This window comes from Coregonus lavaretus (genome assembly GCF_964263955.1).
Source record: "Coregonus lavaretus genome assembly, chromosome: 29".
Lineage (NCBI taxonomy): Eukaryota > Metazoa > Chordata > Actinopteri > Salmoniformes > Salmonidae > Coregonus > Coregonus lavaretus.
Window position 1 is genome coordinate 7,065,852 of NC_140016.1, and position 14,839 is coordinate 7,080,690.

The 14,839-nt window shown below is 48.2% G+C and overlaps 1 protein-coding gene across 1 annotated transcript in view; it reads left to right on the top strand.

Moving 5' to 3' along the window:
* Nucleotides 1–9,380: 9,380 nt before the first annotated feature.
* The window catches only part of LOC311104994 (serine/threonine-protein phosphatase 2A 55 kDa regulatory subunit B beta isoform-like), a gene marked incomplete at both ends in the record, with an annotated part of 38,357 nt that continues 32,898 nt past the window's right edge, over nucleotides 9,381–14,839 (top strand). The window contains one exon of the mRNA XM_084146980.1: nucleotides 9,381–9,450. Coding sequence (XP_084003106.1) covers nucleotides 9,381–9,450 — 70 coding nt within the window. The remainder of the gene's footprint in view (nucleotides 9,451–14,839) is intronic.

A 14,839-nucleotide genomic window follows, 5' to 3' on the forward strand; every position in this document is an offset into this window, starting at 1 on the left:
GTATCTATGCTAATCATTAGCTAGATCAGTGCTCCCCAAATGTTTTCTATCATGGCCCCCTTTCATCATGGGGGAACATCATAGATGCACATCTAGTCACTTCGCAATATAAACTTTCTCCATTTGAAAACTATCATTTTTTATATAATTCTTATTCGTGCTTATGAATTTACAATGTTAAATGTGACTGTACTTCATTATTTGTTAACTTCTTGTTAAAGAAGGGAGAGGAGATAAGCTCCGTTTTTTACAAGCCACAGCCTCTGAAAACCCCGCCAAGCCTAAAGCACCATTTGCGGCGGGGGAGATCCAATCATAACTGAGGAATTGAGCAGTACTGTGTAGTGTAAAGCCACATAAAGCCAGTAGCTACTGGTGGGAAAATAATTTCAAATTCATCATTCTGTGCACGTTTGTGTGTGTGTGTGTGTGTGTGTGTGTGTGTGTGCGTATATGTGTGTGTGTGTGTGTGTGTGTGTGTGTGTGGACAGCTTGCCTTCCCTGCGGGCATCAGGAGAACTCCAGTCTCTGTGATCCACGCTGACAGCTGCTCTAGCAAATGGGATTTTATTGGAGATTACAACATGCCTTGTATCATCTGACAACACAACATAGCCCGACCGTGTGGCTGATGTACAGAATACACTAACATGATTTCAACTATTAATTGATCATGCTCTCTAGAACGTGGTGCTTCTCATTTCATTCTCTTTTAACATCTTAGCTTGTGACAAACTGGGGAGCTTTCCAAGGTCCTGAAGCTTGCGTGCCGCTGCACTGTAGGTCGAACGGGGAAGTGCCCTGGACCCGTAATTCATCAGTTGTTCATGAATTGGTAACGGATTAGAATGTGCATGTAAATATAGATGTAGAGGCCCATCCCATGAGCCCTGACTTGCAGCAACATGTTAGTAACATAAAATTAACCAGGTTGATTTGTGACCCAAATGGCACCCTATTTAGTGCACTACTTTTAGGAAGGGCTCTGGTCAAAAGTAGTGCACTCTATAGGGAATAGGGTGCCATTTGGGACATAGACAATAATCTTTATGCTCTTCAGTCTCCTAATGAGAAATAAACAAGAAGTATCAGCCTCTCCTGTTCAGTCCATTAACCCTTCTGTTACAGCATGTTGTGGAGCCTGAACTGTATTAAGACGGAGAGGAGCGGAATGATGACGACGTTCAATCATCTTAATGGTCCAATTACACAGAAATATGTTGTTGTGCTGCATAGCAATGGTTGCCGCTTCACCGGCAGTTACCTAGCAACCAGAGAGGTTACATACAGAGCACGTTGCGGAATAGCTGTACTCATACAGCAATGACTACATTAAAATTGAATAAATGTGTCACTGTTTTTGCTGTTAACTACATGCTGACTTTAAAGGAGGCGGTTTTGAATGTGTGTGTGTGCGTGCGGGCGTATTTATGCTTGCAAGTGTGTGCATAGCCTACACATGTGTCTGTTAGTGTGCCCTCAAGGTCAGGGAATAATTTAAATCGGCCAGTTTTCCTAGGAAAGGTTTCCACTAATCTTAGAACATACATTTCAATTAATTAATTATCAGGGGAGAGAGAAGAAGGGGAAGCGAGAGGAGGTGTTAGGGGAAGGGAGAGGGGGTGTTAGGGGAGGGAGAAGGGGTCTTAGGAGAGGAAGAGGGGGTGTTAGGGGAGGGAGAGGGGGTGTTAGGGGAGGGAGAAGGGGTCTTAGGAGAGGAAGAGGGGGTGTTAGGGGAGGGAGAGGAGGTGTTAGGGGAGGGAGAGGGGGTGTTAGGAGAGGGAGAGGGGGTGTTAGGAGAGGGAGAGGGGGTGTTAGGGGAGGGAGAGGGGGAGTGTTAGGGGAGGGAAAGGGGGTGTTAGGGGAGGGAGAGGGGGTGTTAGGGGAGGGAGAGGGGGTGTTGGGAGAGGGGGTGTTAGGAGAGGGAGAGGGGGTGTTAGGAGAGGGAGAGGGGGTGTTGGGAGAGGGGGTGTTAGGAGAGGGAGAGGGGGTGTTAGGAGAGGGGGTGTTAGGAGAGGGAGAGGGGGTGTTAGGAGAGGGAGAGGGGGTGTTGGGAGAGGGGGTGTTAGGAGAGGGAGAGGGGGTGTTAGGGGAGGGAGAGGGGGTGTTAGGGGAGGGAGAGGGGGTGTTGGGAGAGGGGGTGTTAGGGGAGGGAGAGGGGGCGGAGGTGTTAGGGGAGAGGTGGAGTGTTAGGGGAGGGAGAGTACTCCTGAGTGGGGCAGTGGTCTAAGGCACTGCATCGCAGTGCTAACTGAACTGTGCCACTAGAGATCCTGGTTCGAATCCAGGCTCTGTCGCAGCCGGCCGCGACCGGGAGACTCATGGGCGGCGCACAATTGGCCCAGCGTCATCCAGGGTAGGGGAGGGAATGGCCGGCAGGGATGTAGCTCAGTTGATAGAGCATGGCGTTTGCAACGCCAGGGTTGTGGGATTGATTACATTTACATTTTACATTTTAGTCATTTAGCAGACGCTCTTATCCAGAGCGACTTACAGTTAGTGAATACATATTTTTTTTCATACTGGCCCCCCGTGGGAATCGAACCCACAACCCTGGCGTTGCAAACGCCATGCTCTATCAACTGAGCTACATCCCTGCCGGCCATTCCCTCCCCTACCCTGGACGACGCTGGGACAATTGTGCGCCGCCCATGAGTCTCCCGGTCGCGGCCGGCTGCGACAGAGCCTGGATTCGAACCAGGATCTAGTGGCACAGTTAGCACTGCGATGCAGTGCCTTAGACCACTGCGCCACTCAGGAGTTGATTCCCACGGGGGGCCAGTATAAAAAAATAATAATATGTTTTCACTAACTGTAAGTCGCTCTGGATAAGAGCGTCTGCTAAATGACTAAAATGTAAATGTTAAAATGAGAGGAGGAGTGTTAGGGGAGGGAGAGGGGGTGTCAGGGGAGGGAGAGGGGGTGTCAGGGGAGGGAGAGGAGGTGTTAGGAGAGGGGGTGTTAGGAGAGGAGGAGTGTTAGGGGAGGGAGAGGGGGTGTCAGGGGAGGGAGAGGGGGTGTTAGGGGAGAGGTGGAGTGTTAGGGGAGGGAGAGGGGGTGTCAGGGGAGGGAGAGGGGGTGTTAGGGGAGAGGTGGAGTGTTAGGGGAGGGAGAGGGGGTGTCAGGGGAGGGAGAGGGGGTGTTAGGAGAGGGAGAGTGGGTGTCAGGGGAGGGAGAGGGGGTGTCAGGGGAGGGAGAGGGGGTGTTAGGAGAGAGGGAGGGGGTGTTAGGAGAGGGAGAGGGAGAGGGGGTGTTAGGGGAGGGAGAGGGGTTGTTAGATGGAGGGAACATTAGAGAGAGATCGAGAGATCGAGAGAGCATTAGAGAAAGAGAGAAGGAGCGATAGAGAGATGGAGCGTTAGACTCATCCTGTAATTGGAACGACATGAAGAGTAAACCCTGCTGTTAGGGACCGACGTCCTTCAGGCTTGATTTAATACACTCAACCACAACTACTGTATGTTGTTTGGTATGCGTGTGTGTTTGTGTGTGAGTTGGGTTGCTATAGGGCTAATTCTACCTGCTCTGTCCTTGCAATGGAGGACAAGTGGGTGACACGCTCTCCAATTCTGGAGGCCCTTAAGCATCTCCTATAAGACCTGTTAGTCTGTAAAACACTGACTGACTGACACATGGGTGGGGTTGGTTTGCAGACAGGTCTGCCTCTCTCTATCTCCCCTAGAAGCAGACTGGTGGACAGAGGAGAGGTGGGAGAGGGGAGACAGGCTTAGAGACAGGGCTAGGGAGAGGGGAGAACGGCTTAGACACAGGGCTAGGGAGAGGGGAGAACGGCTTAGACACAGGGCTAGGGAGAGGGGAGAACGGCTTAGACACAGGGCTAGGGAGAGGGGAGAACGGCTTAGACACAGGGCTAGGGAGAGGGGAGAACGGCTTAGACACAGGGCTAGGGAGAGGGGAGAACGGCTTAGAGACAGGGCTAGGGAGAGGGGAGAACGGCTTAGACACAGGGCTAGGGAGAGGGGAGAACGGCTTAGAGACAGGGCTAGGGAGAGGGGAGAACGGCTTAGACACAGGGCTAGGGAGAGGGGAGAACGGCTTAGACACAGGGCTAGGGAGAGGGGAGAACGGCTTAGAGACAGGGCTAGGGAGAGGGGAGAACGGCTTAGACACAGGGCTAGGGAGAGGGGAGAACGGCTTAGACACAGGGCTAGGGAGAGGGGAGAACGGCTTAGAGACAGGGCTAGGGAGAGGGGAGACAGGCTTAGAGACAGGGCTAGGGAGAGGGGAGAACGGCTTAGACACAGGGCTAGGTAGAGGGGAGAACGGCTTAGACACAGGGCTAGGGAGAGGGGAGAACGGCTTAGACACAGGGCTAGGGAGAGGGGAGAACGGCTTAGACACAGGGCTAGGGAGAGGGGAGAACGGCTTAGACACAGGGCTAGGGAGAGGGGAGAACGGCTTAGACACAGGGCTAGGGAGAGGGGAGAACGGCTTAGACACAGGGCTAGGGAGAGGGGAGACAGGCTTAGAGACAGGGCTAGGGAGAGGGGAGAACGGCTTAGACACAGGGCTAGGGAGAGGGGAGACAGGCTTAGAGACAGGTCTAGGTAGAGGGGAGAAGGTCTAGGGAGAGGGGATAATGGTTTAGAGGCAAGGCTGGGGAGCGGTAAACAGGGACACCTGGTTAAGTGACAAGGGAAAGAGTCTGGGCGAAACAGGGTGAGTAAAGAAATGGAAAGGTGAGTGAGAGGCAGTATTTGTGTCATTAATGCAGTAGCATTTATCTGACGTTTTGGCTTCTGGCTTCCACACTTTCGTTATACAGGCCAATTATCTGCCTCTGCTTTTCACTGCCTTTCCTTAATCTCTCTGTCTCTCCATCTCTCTCTCCCTATCTTTCGCTCTCTCTCTGTCTCACTGGATTTTACCATTCTCTCTTTAAATGTATTCTCTCCCCCCCTCTCTCTACCAAAGCCACCTGCATTCTACCCACTTGCCACTTCCCAAGTGGAACCATAATCGTCCAACCAACCAGCCTTCACTTCACTGACTCTACTATTTCCATTGTCTCCTAGTGGTTCTAATTCATTTCAATCAAATCCTGTTGTTATTCAACCGACACAAAGAAGACTTGAGTCTTTGTTAGTAACACTCCATGACTGAACACAGTGGTCTGTCCTCCTGTTTAAATAATGATAAAGATGTCCTATTTCAGTGGAGATGCTCCACTGACCACTCAGATAGAGTTTAAGCTGAAGATAGGTGGCTTTGAACACAGATTTCATTAGAAGAGCAGGAGAGTGTAAATATGTAACCATTCTTCCTTACATCAGAACACAGAGCTTCCAAGTGCTCCAGTTGTCTTCATTATAGCTCTGCATGGGTAATGCATTGTAATGTATTCAGTATAGTGGTGTGTGTGTATGTGTGTGTGGGATGGGTAATGCACTGTAATGTATTCAGGTGGAGGCTGGGGCGCTAGTGGGGTGTAACATAGCATGTGATGGAGACAGAGGAGATGTTTCTGGTATGAAGAGCATCTCTCTCCCACGGCCACGTATCCATTAGCACTGAAGCAGGGGATTGCATGTGCAAATTTAGAAGCTGCAGCAGACGTAAAAAATTTGTGGTGTTTTGGACCCCCTTGGTGGCTCCTCCCTACTGCCGCTCCTCCTTTATGTGGCTCCTCCTTTATGTGGCTCCTCCCTACAGCAGCTCCTCCTTTATGTGGCTCCTCCTGCATCAATTCCGAATGGTTAAAGCTGCGATATGTAACTTTTTTGGCGACCTGACCAAATTCACATAGAAATGTGTGTTATAGATCTGGCAAGTCTAGGAAACAGTCGATCTGTTCTATGTTCACTATTTCTATGCTTCAGTTCTTAAATTTTGGTTTTGTACAACAGCTTCAAACAGCTGAAAATACAATATTTTTGGTTATGGAAAACATATTTCACAGCGGTTTAGATGATACAATTATTCTTTACACTATACTTGCTTGCTTTGTCACATAAACTGAAATTAGGCAAACTATTAGAATTTTAGCAACCAGGAAATGGCGGAGTGATTTCTGCATAGTGCATCTTTAAGTTAAGGTTTGGGTTAGAAAACAACAACAACAACAACAACAACAACAACAACAACAACAAAACGAGTGTCTAGCACTGGGATTGAACATGTGACCCTCATATGCCGGAGTTTGCGGCTTCCGCCCTTCCGCCGTCCCCGTCCACATAGCCCTAGCAAAACCCAGGTCTAGTTAGTGGTAATAGTGCTCACCGCTGCCCCTAGTGGCGGGTTTTTAAGGCATCTCCCGACATCCTCGGGACATGGACGGACGTCCAATTTCGAAGTGAATCTTGAGCGACCTGGCTGCAAATGGGCCCATGGATTACATGTGTATTGACAAAATGCAGACACACACACATGCACGCAAATGCACGAACATACGTGCACACACACACACACACACACACACACACACAGACACACAGACAAATATGCACGCATACACACACACACACACACACACACACACACACACACACACTTCTTCTTCTTCGGTAGTCCATCGTATCCGATGATGACTTCCACTTCTGAGTTACCGGTGAATTCTTTGGTGACTGTAGAGTCCAATCCAAGATCCACAAACTTTATTGCAGGTGGGGCATGTGCAGTCTGTGTTGGTGAGGGCAGCATGGTTTTAGTCTCAGTCTGTGTTGGTGGGGGCATGGTTGTATGTCTCAGTCTGTGTTGGTGGGGGCAGGCATGGTTGTATGTCTCAGTCTGTGTTGGTGGGGGCAGGCATGGTTGTAGTCTCAGTCTGTGTTGGCGGGGGCAGGCATGGTTGTAGTCTCAGTCTGTGTTGGAGGGGGCAGCATGGTTGTAGTCTCAGTCTGTGTTGGTGGGGGCAGGCATGGTTGTATGTCTCAGTCTGTGTTGGTGGGGGCAGCATGGTTGTATGTCTCAGTCTGTGTTGGTGGGGGCAGCATGGTTGTATGTCTCAGTCTGTGTTGGTGGGGGCAGCATGGTTGTATGTCTCAGTCTGTGTTGGTGGGGGCAGCATGGTTGTAGTCTCAGTCTGTGTTGGTGGGGGCAGGCATGGTTGTATGTCTCAGTCTGTGTTGGTGGGGGCAGCATGGTTGTAGTCTCAGTCTGTGTTGGTGGGGGCAGGCATGGTTGTATGTCTCAGTCTGTGTTGGTGGGGGCAGGCATGGTTGTATGTCTCCTGAGCTGTTTTTGCAGTTTCTTTGTGCTCCTCTCCTTCTCCCACCTCTGTACACCGCTCTGGCAGAGCTGCCGCCAGGTGGAACGGTCAGCAGCAGCATCCTCTAGGTCTGTGGGTTTGACGTTGCACTTCTTCAGCGACGTTTTGAGCTGGTCCTTGTAGCGCTTCATCTGCCCCCCTGCAGACCGCCGGCTAAGATGTAGCTGGCCATACAGGATCTTCCGTGTCAAGCGCTCCTGAGACATTCTAATGACATGCCCAAGCCAGCGCAGTTTGGTGTTGGGTGACCATGGCCTCCATACTCTTGCAGATGGTCTTAGCAAGTATTTCTGTATGGGGCACACGGTCGCACCAGGTGATTCCCAGGATGCGCTGCAGGCATCCTATGTGGAATCGCTCAAGCTGCTTGTTGTGGTGACTGGAGGTGACCCAGGCTTCACAGCTGTAAAGCAGTGTGGTGATGCAGACGGCTTGGTAGACAGCAACTTTGGTGTGGAGGTGGAGATCCCAGTTTTGGAAGACCCTGCGTCTGAGTTTCCCAAAGGCAGCTGATGCTTGCTTGATCCTATTTTGAATTTCGAAGTCGAGAGGACGCTGCCCAGGTATTTGAAGGACTGGACTATTGCCAGTGATTTGTGTTCAATGGTGAAGACAGGCATGGTGGGTGGAGGGCTGGATCTCCATTGGCAGACCACCTCTGTCTTGGTGGTATTGATAGACAGTCCCATCCTACTATAGACCCTCACAGCCACTACAAGGACGGTCTTCCGGAGTGTGGGCCACAAGAGCACAGTCGATCAGCATACTGCAGCTCAAGAACCCGCTCCGTCAATACCTTGGTGGTTGCTTGGAGCCTTCTGATGTTGAATAGGTTACACACATACACACACACACACACATTGGGGGATTATAAAGGGTAGTGTGTGTGTGTATGTGTGAGGGGAAGTCCCAGTGGTGATTGATATTAGATCCAGAAAGACCTGGCGCCAACAGCATCTCAACTTAATCTAATTAATCAGACTGGCTGCTGCACTCATCCTTCATCATCTCGGTCTCTCTCTTTCCCCTCTCTCAATGTCTCTCTGTCTCTCGCTCTCTCTCTCTCTCATTCTCATTCTCATTCTCAGTCTCTCCCTCTACCCCACCTCCCAACTCTTCTGATCCATATCTTTCTTCCTCTGTATCTTTAGCCTCCTCTCACCCTCATCACTCTCTCTCCTCAATGTCTTCCTCTCTCTCCTGCTGTCTATAGGCCTACAACATTAACAATGTATTTGCTAAATCAGTGAGCCCATTCCTTAATGTCACTGGCATTAATTTTAATGCTGGATCTGTACAATGTCCGATCTGCTTGTCATCTTGAGTCATTCATAATTCATGATTTTCTGACTGACCATTGCCAGTAGGCTGCACTGTGGTGGTTCGAGTAAACGTCACAGCGAGCGTTCAAAACGCGTTTTCCGCGTGTAGTTTTGAAGATCTAGCTCGCGGCAATCTGTATTGGGAGGAGCTGGTGCTAAAGCGGCGCGTCAGGACTAGCGGCAGGGATACTGCCGCCTCAGTCCATATGCGCACCAATGACTCGGGCGCGCCGCACCAGAGTTTCTTCTGTTCGAGGAGAGAAGACGAGGAGGACTTTGCTTGGTGAACGAAAATAACGAAAAAGCGAAGTGGCACTCTGATCTGCAACCGAGGAGGCTGGCAGGGAAACGGTGGAATGATTTTAGCCAGCCAGGCTTGACGCATAATTCCGCCAAGCTGTTCGAGAGAGAGAGTCTTGCCTGCTTCAACTCAAATCCTCACCAAAGAAGATTTACCGAGGACTGCTGTCTGATTCACACGCCCTCATAACGGGGAATGCCAATTTATTTGACCCATTCCACTGCATAGCAAAGGAGGTGGCACTATATGAAGACATGGTGATCATTTGAAACTACAAAGGCTATTTTCGTCTTTTTGTAAAGACACAATTGTAAAGCTCTGTCACTGCATAGGCTAAAACCCCTATTTGATGAGCACCGAGACGTGGACGGAACTTGCCAATATGGCTATTTGATCATTCCGTTATAGCTACCGGAGAGTTGGAGTCATGATGACAGCACTCCTGCTGGTCTCGCGGCCCGCCTGCTGCTGATGTTAACGTCTAGGATGTCTTTAACGGTCTCAGGATCCAGAACCAACCGATTTATCAATGGAGGAGGAGAGTGACACCCGCAAGATCAACAACAGCTTCCTACGCGACCAAAACTATGCCACTGAAGGTATGCAATGAAAAACAAGCTAGGCTATTCTTCACCACATATTTACACTGTTCGGTTTATTTCATAGAGTATGTAGGGTAGCCTACAATGCTAGATTTTACATAAACTGTACTTTAAAGAAGGCCGAGTATTCCGCATATCGGTCATGATGAGGGATTGATTGACTAATGCCCATCAGAAGAATACTTAGTGACATTATACTGTTCCGACCCGGACCCATATCGATCTTGGGTGGTGTCATGTAGCATACGGATTGCTTTGGATGCGCATTTACGGAGGGTGGCGGTCTACTGGTCTGGCCTACTCCCTAGCCACTGGGCACACACTGGTTGAATCAACGTTGTTTCCACATCATTTCAATGGAATTACGTGGGGTGGGGGGTGGGATCATTCCAGAAAGTCTGACTGGTTTTAGCACCATGGGCAGCGTACAGGCTCCTACAGTGCTGTGCCTGGCTGTGTCTGCCTCTCTGTCTGGCTAATTGATTAGTCCAGTGATTTACTGATATCATTAAGTCCCATCATTAGACTGATCTAATTAACGATGTTAGCCCCAGTCACTGATCACTTCTATTGATTAACCAGGACTAACTGATGCTAATGTAGCTGATGCTGTGAGACTAACCAGTTGGAACCAGTCTGATTGTGAGATATCTAACCACATGAAGCGAAACAGAATGGTGAGCATAGTCCTCTGTCTGGTTCAACAAGGCTATGTGAAACCAGTCTCTGGTCCCCAATGGAAGGATGAATGGTAGCATCTTCCCTAGGACCCGTCTGGAGATCCAACCTTTCCACCTCTTGTCGCCCTGCATCTCCTGCATCAGAACCTCCCTAACAGAGTCTCTTTTTGTCACTCAATTCAATTCAAAGGGCTTTATTGGCATGGGAAACATGTGTTTACATTGTGGAATAGACAACAAGGGAAATAAACAATCAGAAATTAACATTAAACATTACACTCACAGAAGTTGTAAAATGATATAGACATTTCAAATGTTATATTATTGGCTATGTACAGTGTTGTAAGAATGTGAAAATAGTTGAAGTATGAAAGGGAAAATGAAGAAACAGATAAATATGGGTTGTATTTACAATGGTGTTTGTGCGCCACTTTTCTTGTGGTAACAGGTCACAAATCTTGCTACTGTGGTGGCACACTGTGGTATTTCACCCAATAGATATGGGAGTTTATCAAGATTGGATTTGTTTTCTAATTCTTTGTGGGTCTGTGTAATCTGAGGGAAATATACAGTGGCAAGAAAAAGTATGGGAACCCTTTGGAATTACCTGGGATTTCTGCATAAATTGGTCATAAAATTTGATCTGATATTCATCTAAGTCACAACAATAGACAACCCCAGTGTGCTTAAACTAATAACACACAACTTATTGTATTTTTCTTGTCTATATTGAATACATAATTTAAACATTCACAGTGTAGGTTGGAAAAAGTATGTGAACCCCTAGGCTAATGACTTCTCCAAAAGATAATTGGAGTCAGGAGTCAGCTAACCTGGAGTCCAATCAATGAGACAAGATTGGAGATGTTGGTTAGAGCTGCCCTGCCCTATAAAAAACACTCACCAAATTTGAGTTTGCTATTCACAAGAAGCATTGCCTGATGTGAACCATGCCTCGAACAAAATAGATCTCAGAAGACCTAAGATGAAGAATTGTTGACTTGCATAAAGCTGGAAAGGGTTACAAAAGTATCTCTAAAAGCCTTGATGTTCATCAGTCCACATTAAGACAAATTGTCTATAAATGGAGAAAGTTCAGCACTGTTGCTACTCTCCCTAGGAGTGGCCGTCCTGCAAAGATGACTGCAAGAGCACAGCGCAGAATGCTCAATGAGGTTAAGAAGAATCCTAGAGTGTCAGCTAAAGACTTACAGAAATCTCTGGAACATGCTAACATCTCTGTTGACGAGTCTACGATACGTAAAACACTAAACAAGAATGGTGTTCATGGGAGGACACCACGGAAGAAGCCACTGCTGTCCAAAAAAAACCCATTGCTGCACGTCTGAAGTTTGCAAAATAGCACCTGGATGTTCCACAGCGCTACTGGCAAAATATTCTGTGGACAGATTAAACTAAAGTTGAGTTGTCTGGAAGGAACACACGTGTGGAGAAAAAAAGGCACAGCACACCAACATCAAAACCTCATCCCAACTGTAAAGTATGGTGGAGGGAGCATCATGGTTTGGGGCTGCTTTGCTGCCTCAGGACCTGGACAGCTTGCTATCATCGACGGAAAAATGAATTCCCAAGTTTATCAAGACATTTTGCAAGACATTTTACATTTTAAGGCTATCTGTCCGCCAATTGAAGCTCAACAGAAGTTGGGTGATGCAACAGGACAATGACCCAAAACACAGAAGTAAATCAACAACAGAATGGCTTCAACAGAAGAAAATACTCCTTCTGGAGTGGCCCAGTCAGAGTCCTGACCTCAAACCAATTGAGATGCTGTGGCATGACCTCAAGAGAGCGGTTCACACCAGACATCCGAAGAATGGACTGATGAACATACAATGGCGCTGGAGGAGATGGCTGTCGTTTGTGTTTTGTAACTTATTTTGTACATAATGTTTCTGCCACCGTCTCCTATGACCGAAAAGAGCTTCTGGATATCAGGACAGTGATTACTCACCTCGTACTGGACAAATATTTTTTCTTTAATGAGTCGGACGCGAAGGATTTACTTCAGACACCCGACAAGGCCCAAATCCCCGTAATTCGCATGGAGAAGAGACAGCGATATCGGGGATGTAGGTCGGGGTGCCTTGTAAGGATCCGACGGTGAGTGGGTAATCTGCCTCTACCATCAGTCCTATTGGCCAACATACAATCATTGGATAATAAAATGGATGAGCTCCGATCAAGAATATCCTACCAACGGGACATTAAAAACTGTAATATCTTATGTTTCACAGAGTCGTGGCTGAACGACGACATGGATATCATACAGCTGGTGGGGTTTTCGGTGCATCGGCAAGATAGAACGGCTGACTCCAGTAAGACAAGGGGTGGCGGTCTGTGTATATTTATAAATAACAGCTGGTGCACAAAATCTAATATTAAGGAAGTCTCGAGGTTTTGCTCGCCTGAGGTAGAGTATCTTATGATAAGCTGAAGACCCCACTATTTACAAAGAGAGTTTTCATCTATATTTTTCTTAGCTGTCGATTTACCACCACAAACCAATGCTGGCACTAAGACCGCACTCAACGAGCTGTATAAGGCCATAAGCAAACAAGAAAATGCTCATCCAGAGGTGGCGCTCCTAGTGGCCAGGGACTTTAATGCAGGGAAACTAAAATCCGTTTTACATAATTTCTACCAGCATGTTAAATGTGCAACCAGAGGGAAATAAACTCTAGACCATCTTTACTCCACACACAGAGATGCGTACAAAGCTCTCCCTCGCCCTGCATTTGGCAAATCTTGCCATAATTCTATCCTCCTGATTCCTGCTTGCAAGCAAAAACTAAAGTAGGAAGTACCAGTGACTCGCTCAATACAGAAGTGGTCAGATGCCGCAGATGCTAAGCTACAGGACTGTTTTGCTAGCACAGACTGGAATATGTTCTGGGATTCTTCTGATGGCATTGAGGAGTATACCACATCAGTCACTGGCTTCATCAATAAGTGCATTGATGACGTCGTCCCCACAGTGACCGTACGGAATACCCCAACCGGAAGCCATGGATTACAAGCAACATCCGCACTGAGCAAAAGGGCAGAGCTGCCGCTTTCAAGGAGTGGGACTCTAACCCGGACGCTTATAAGAAATCCCGCTATGCTTTCCGAAGAACCATCAAACAGGCAAAGAGTCAATACAGGACTAAGATTGAATCCTACTACACCGGCTCCTACGCTCGTCGAATGTGGCAGAGCTTGCAAACTATTACGGACTACAAAGGGAAGAACAGCCGTGAGCTGCCCAGTGACACGAGCCTACCAGACGAGCTAAATTACTTCTATGGTTGCTTCGAGGCAAGCAAAACTGAAGAATGCATGAGAGCATCAGCTGTTCCGGACGACTGTGTGATCACGCTCTCCGTAGCCGATGTGAGTAAGACCTTTAAACAGGTCAACATTCACAAGGTCGCAGGGCCAGACGGATTACCAGGACGTGTACTCCGAGCATACGCTGACCAACTGGCAAATGTCTTCACTGACATTTTCAACCTGTCCCTGACTGAGTCTGTAATACCAATATATTTCAAGCAGACCACCATAGTCCCTGTGCCCAAGAACACTAAGGTAACCTGCCTAAATGACTACCGACCCGTAGCACTCACATCTGTAGCCATGAAGTGCTTTGAAAGGCTGGCTCACATCAACACCATTATCCCAGAAACCCTAGACCCACTCCAATTTGCCTACCGCCCCAACAGATCCACAGATGATGCAATCACTCTTGCACTATTGCACTATTGCACTCCCAGGATAGGTAACAACACATCTGCCATGCTGATCCTCAACACGGGGGCCCCTCAGGGGTGCGTGCTCAGTCCCCTCCTGTACTCCCTGTTCACCCATGATTGCATAGCCAAGCACGACTCCAACACCATCATCAAGTTTGCCTACGACATAACAGCGTTAGGCCTGATCACTGACAACGATGAGACAGCCAATAAGGAGGAGGTCAGAGACCTGGCCCTGTGGTGCCAGGATAACAACCTCTCCCTCAACATGATCAAGACAAAGTAGATGATTGTGGACTACAGGAAAAGGAGGACTGAGCATGCCCCCATTCTCATCGACGGGGCTGTAGTGGAGCAGGTTGAGAGCTTCAATTTCCTTGGTGTCCACATCACCAACAAACTATCATGGTCCAAACACACCAAGACAGTCGTGAAGAGGGCACGACAAAGCCTATTCTCCCTCAGGAGACTGAAAAGATTTGGCATGGGTCCTCAGATCCTTAGAAAGTTCTACAGCTGCACCATCGAGAGCATCCTGACCGGTTGCATCACCCCCTGGTATGGCAACTGCTCGGCCTCCGACCGCAGGGCAACACAGAGGGTGGTGCGTACGGCCCAGTACATCACTGGGGCCAAGCTTCCTGCCATCCAAGACCTCTATACCAGGCAGTGTCAGAGGAAGGCCCTAAAAATTGGCAAAGATTCCAGCCACCCTAGTCATAGACTGTTCTCTCTGCTACCGCACAGCAAGCGTACCAGAGTTATTTTTCTGTTTTTCTTCTTTTTTATTTTTACTTATTTATTTTTTACTTAACACATATTTTTCTTAAAACCGCATTGTTGGTTAAGGGCTTGTAAGTAAGCATTTCACTGTAAGGTCTACACCTGTTGTATTCGGCGCATGTGACAAATGTGATTTGATTTGATATTGATGAACTGAAACAGTTTTGT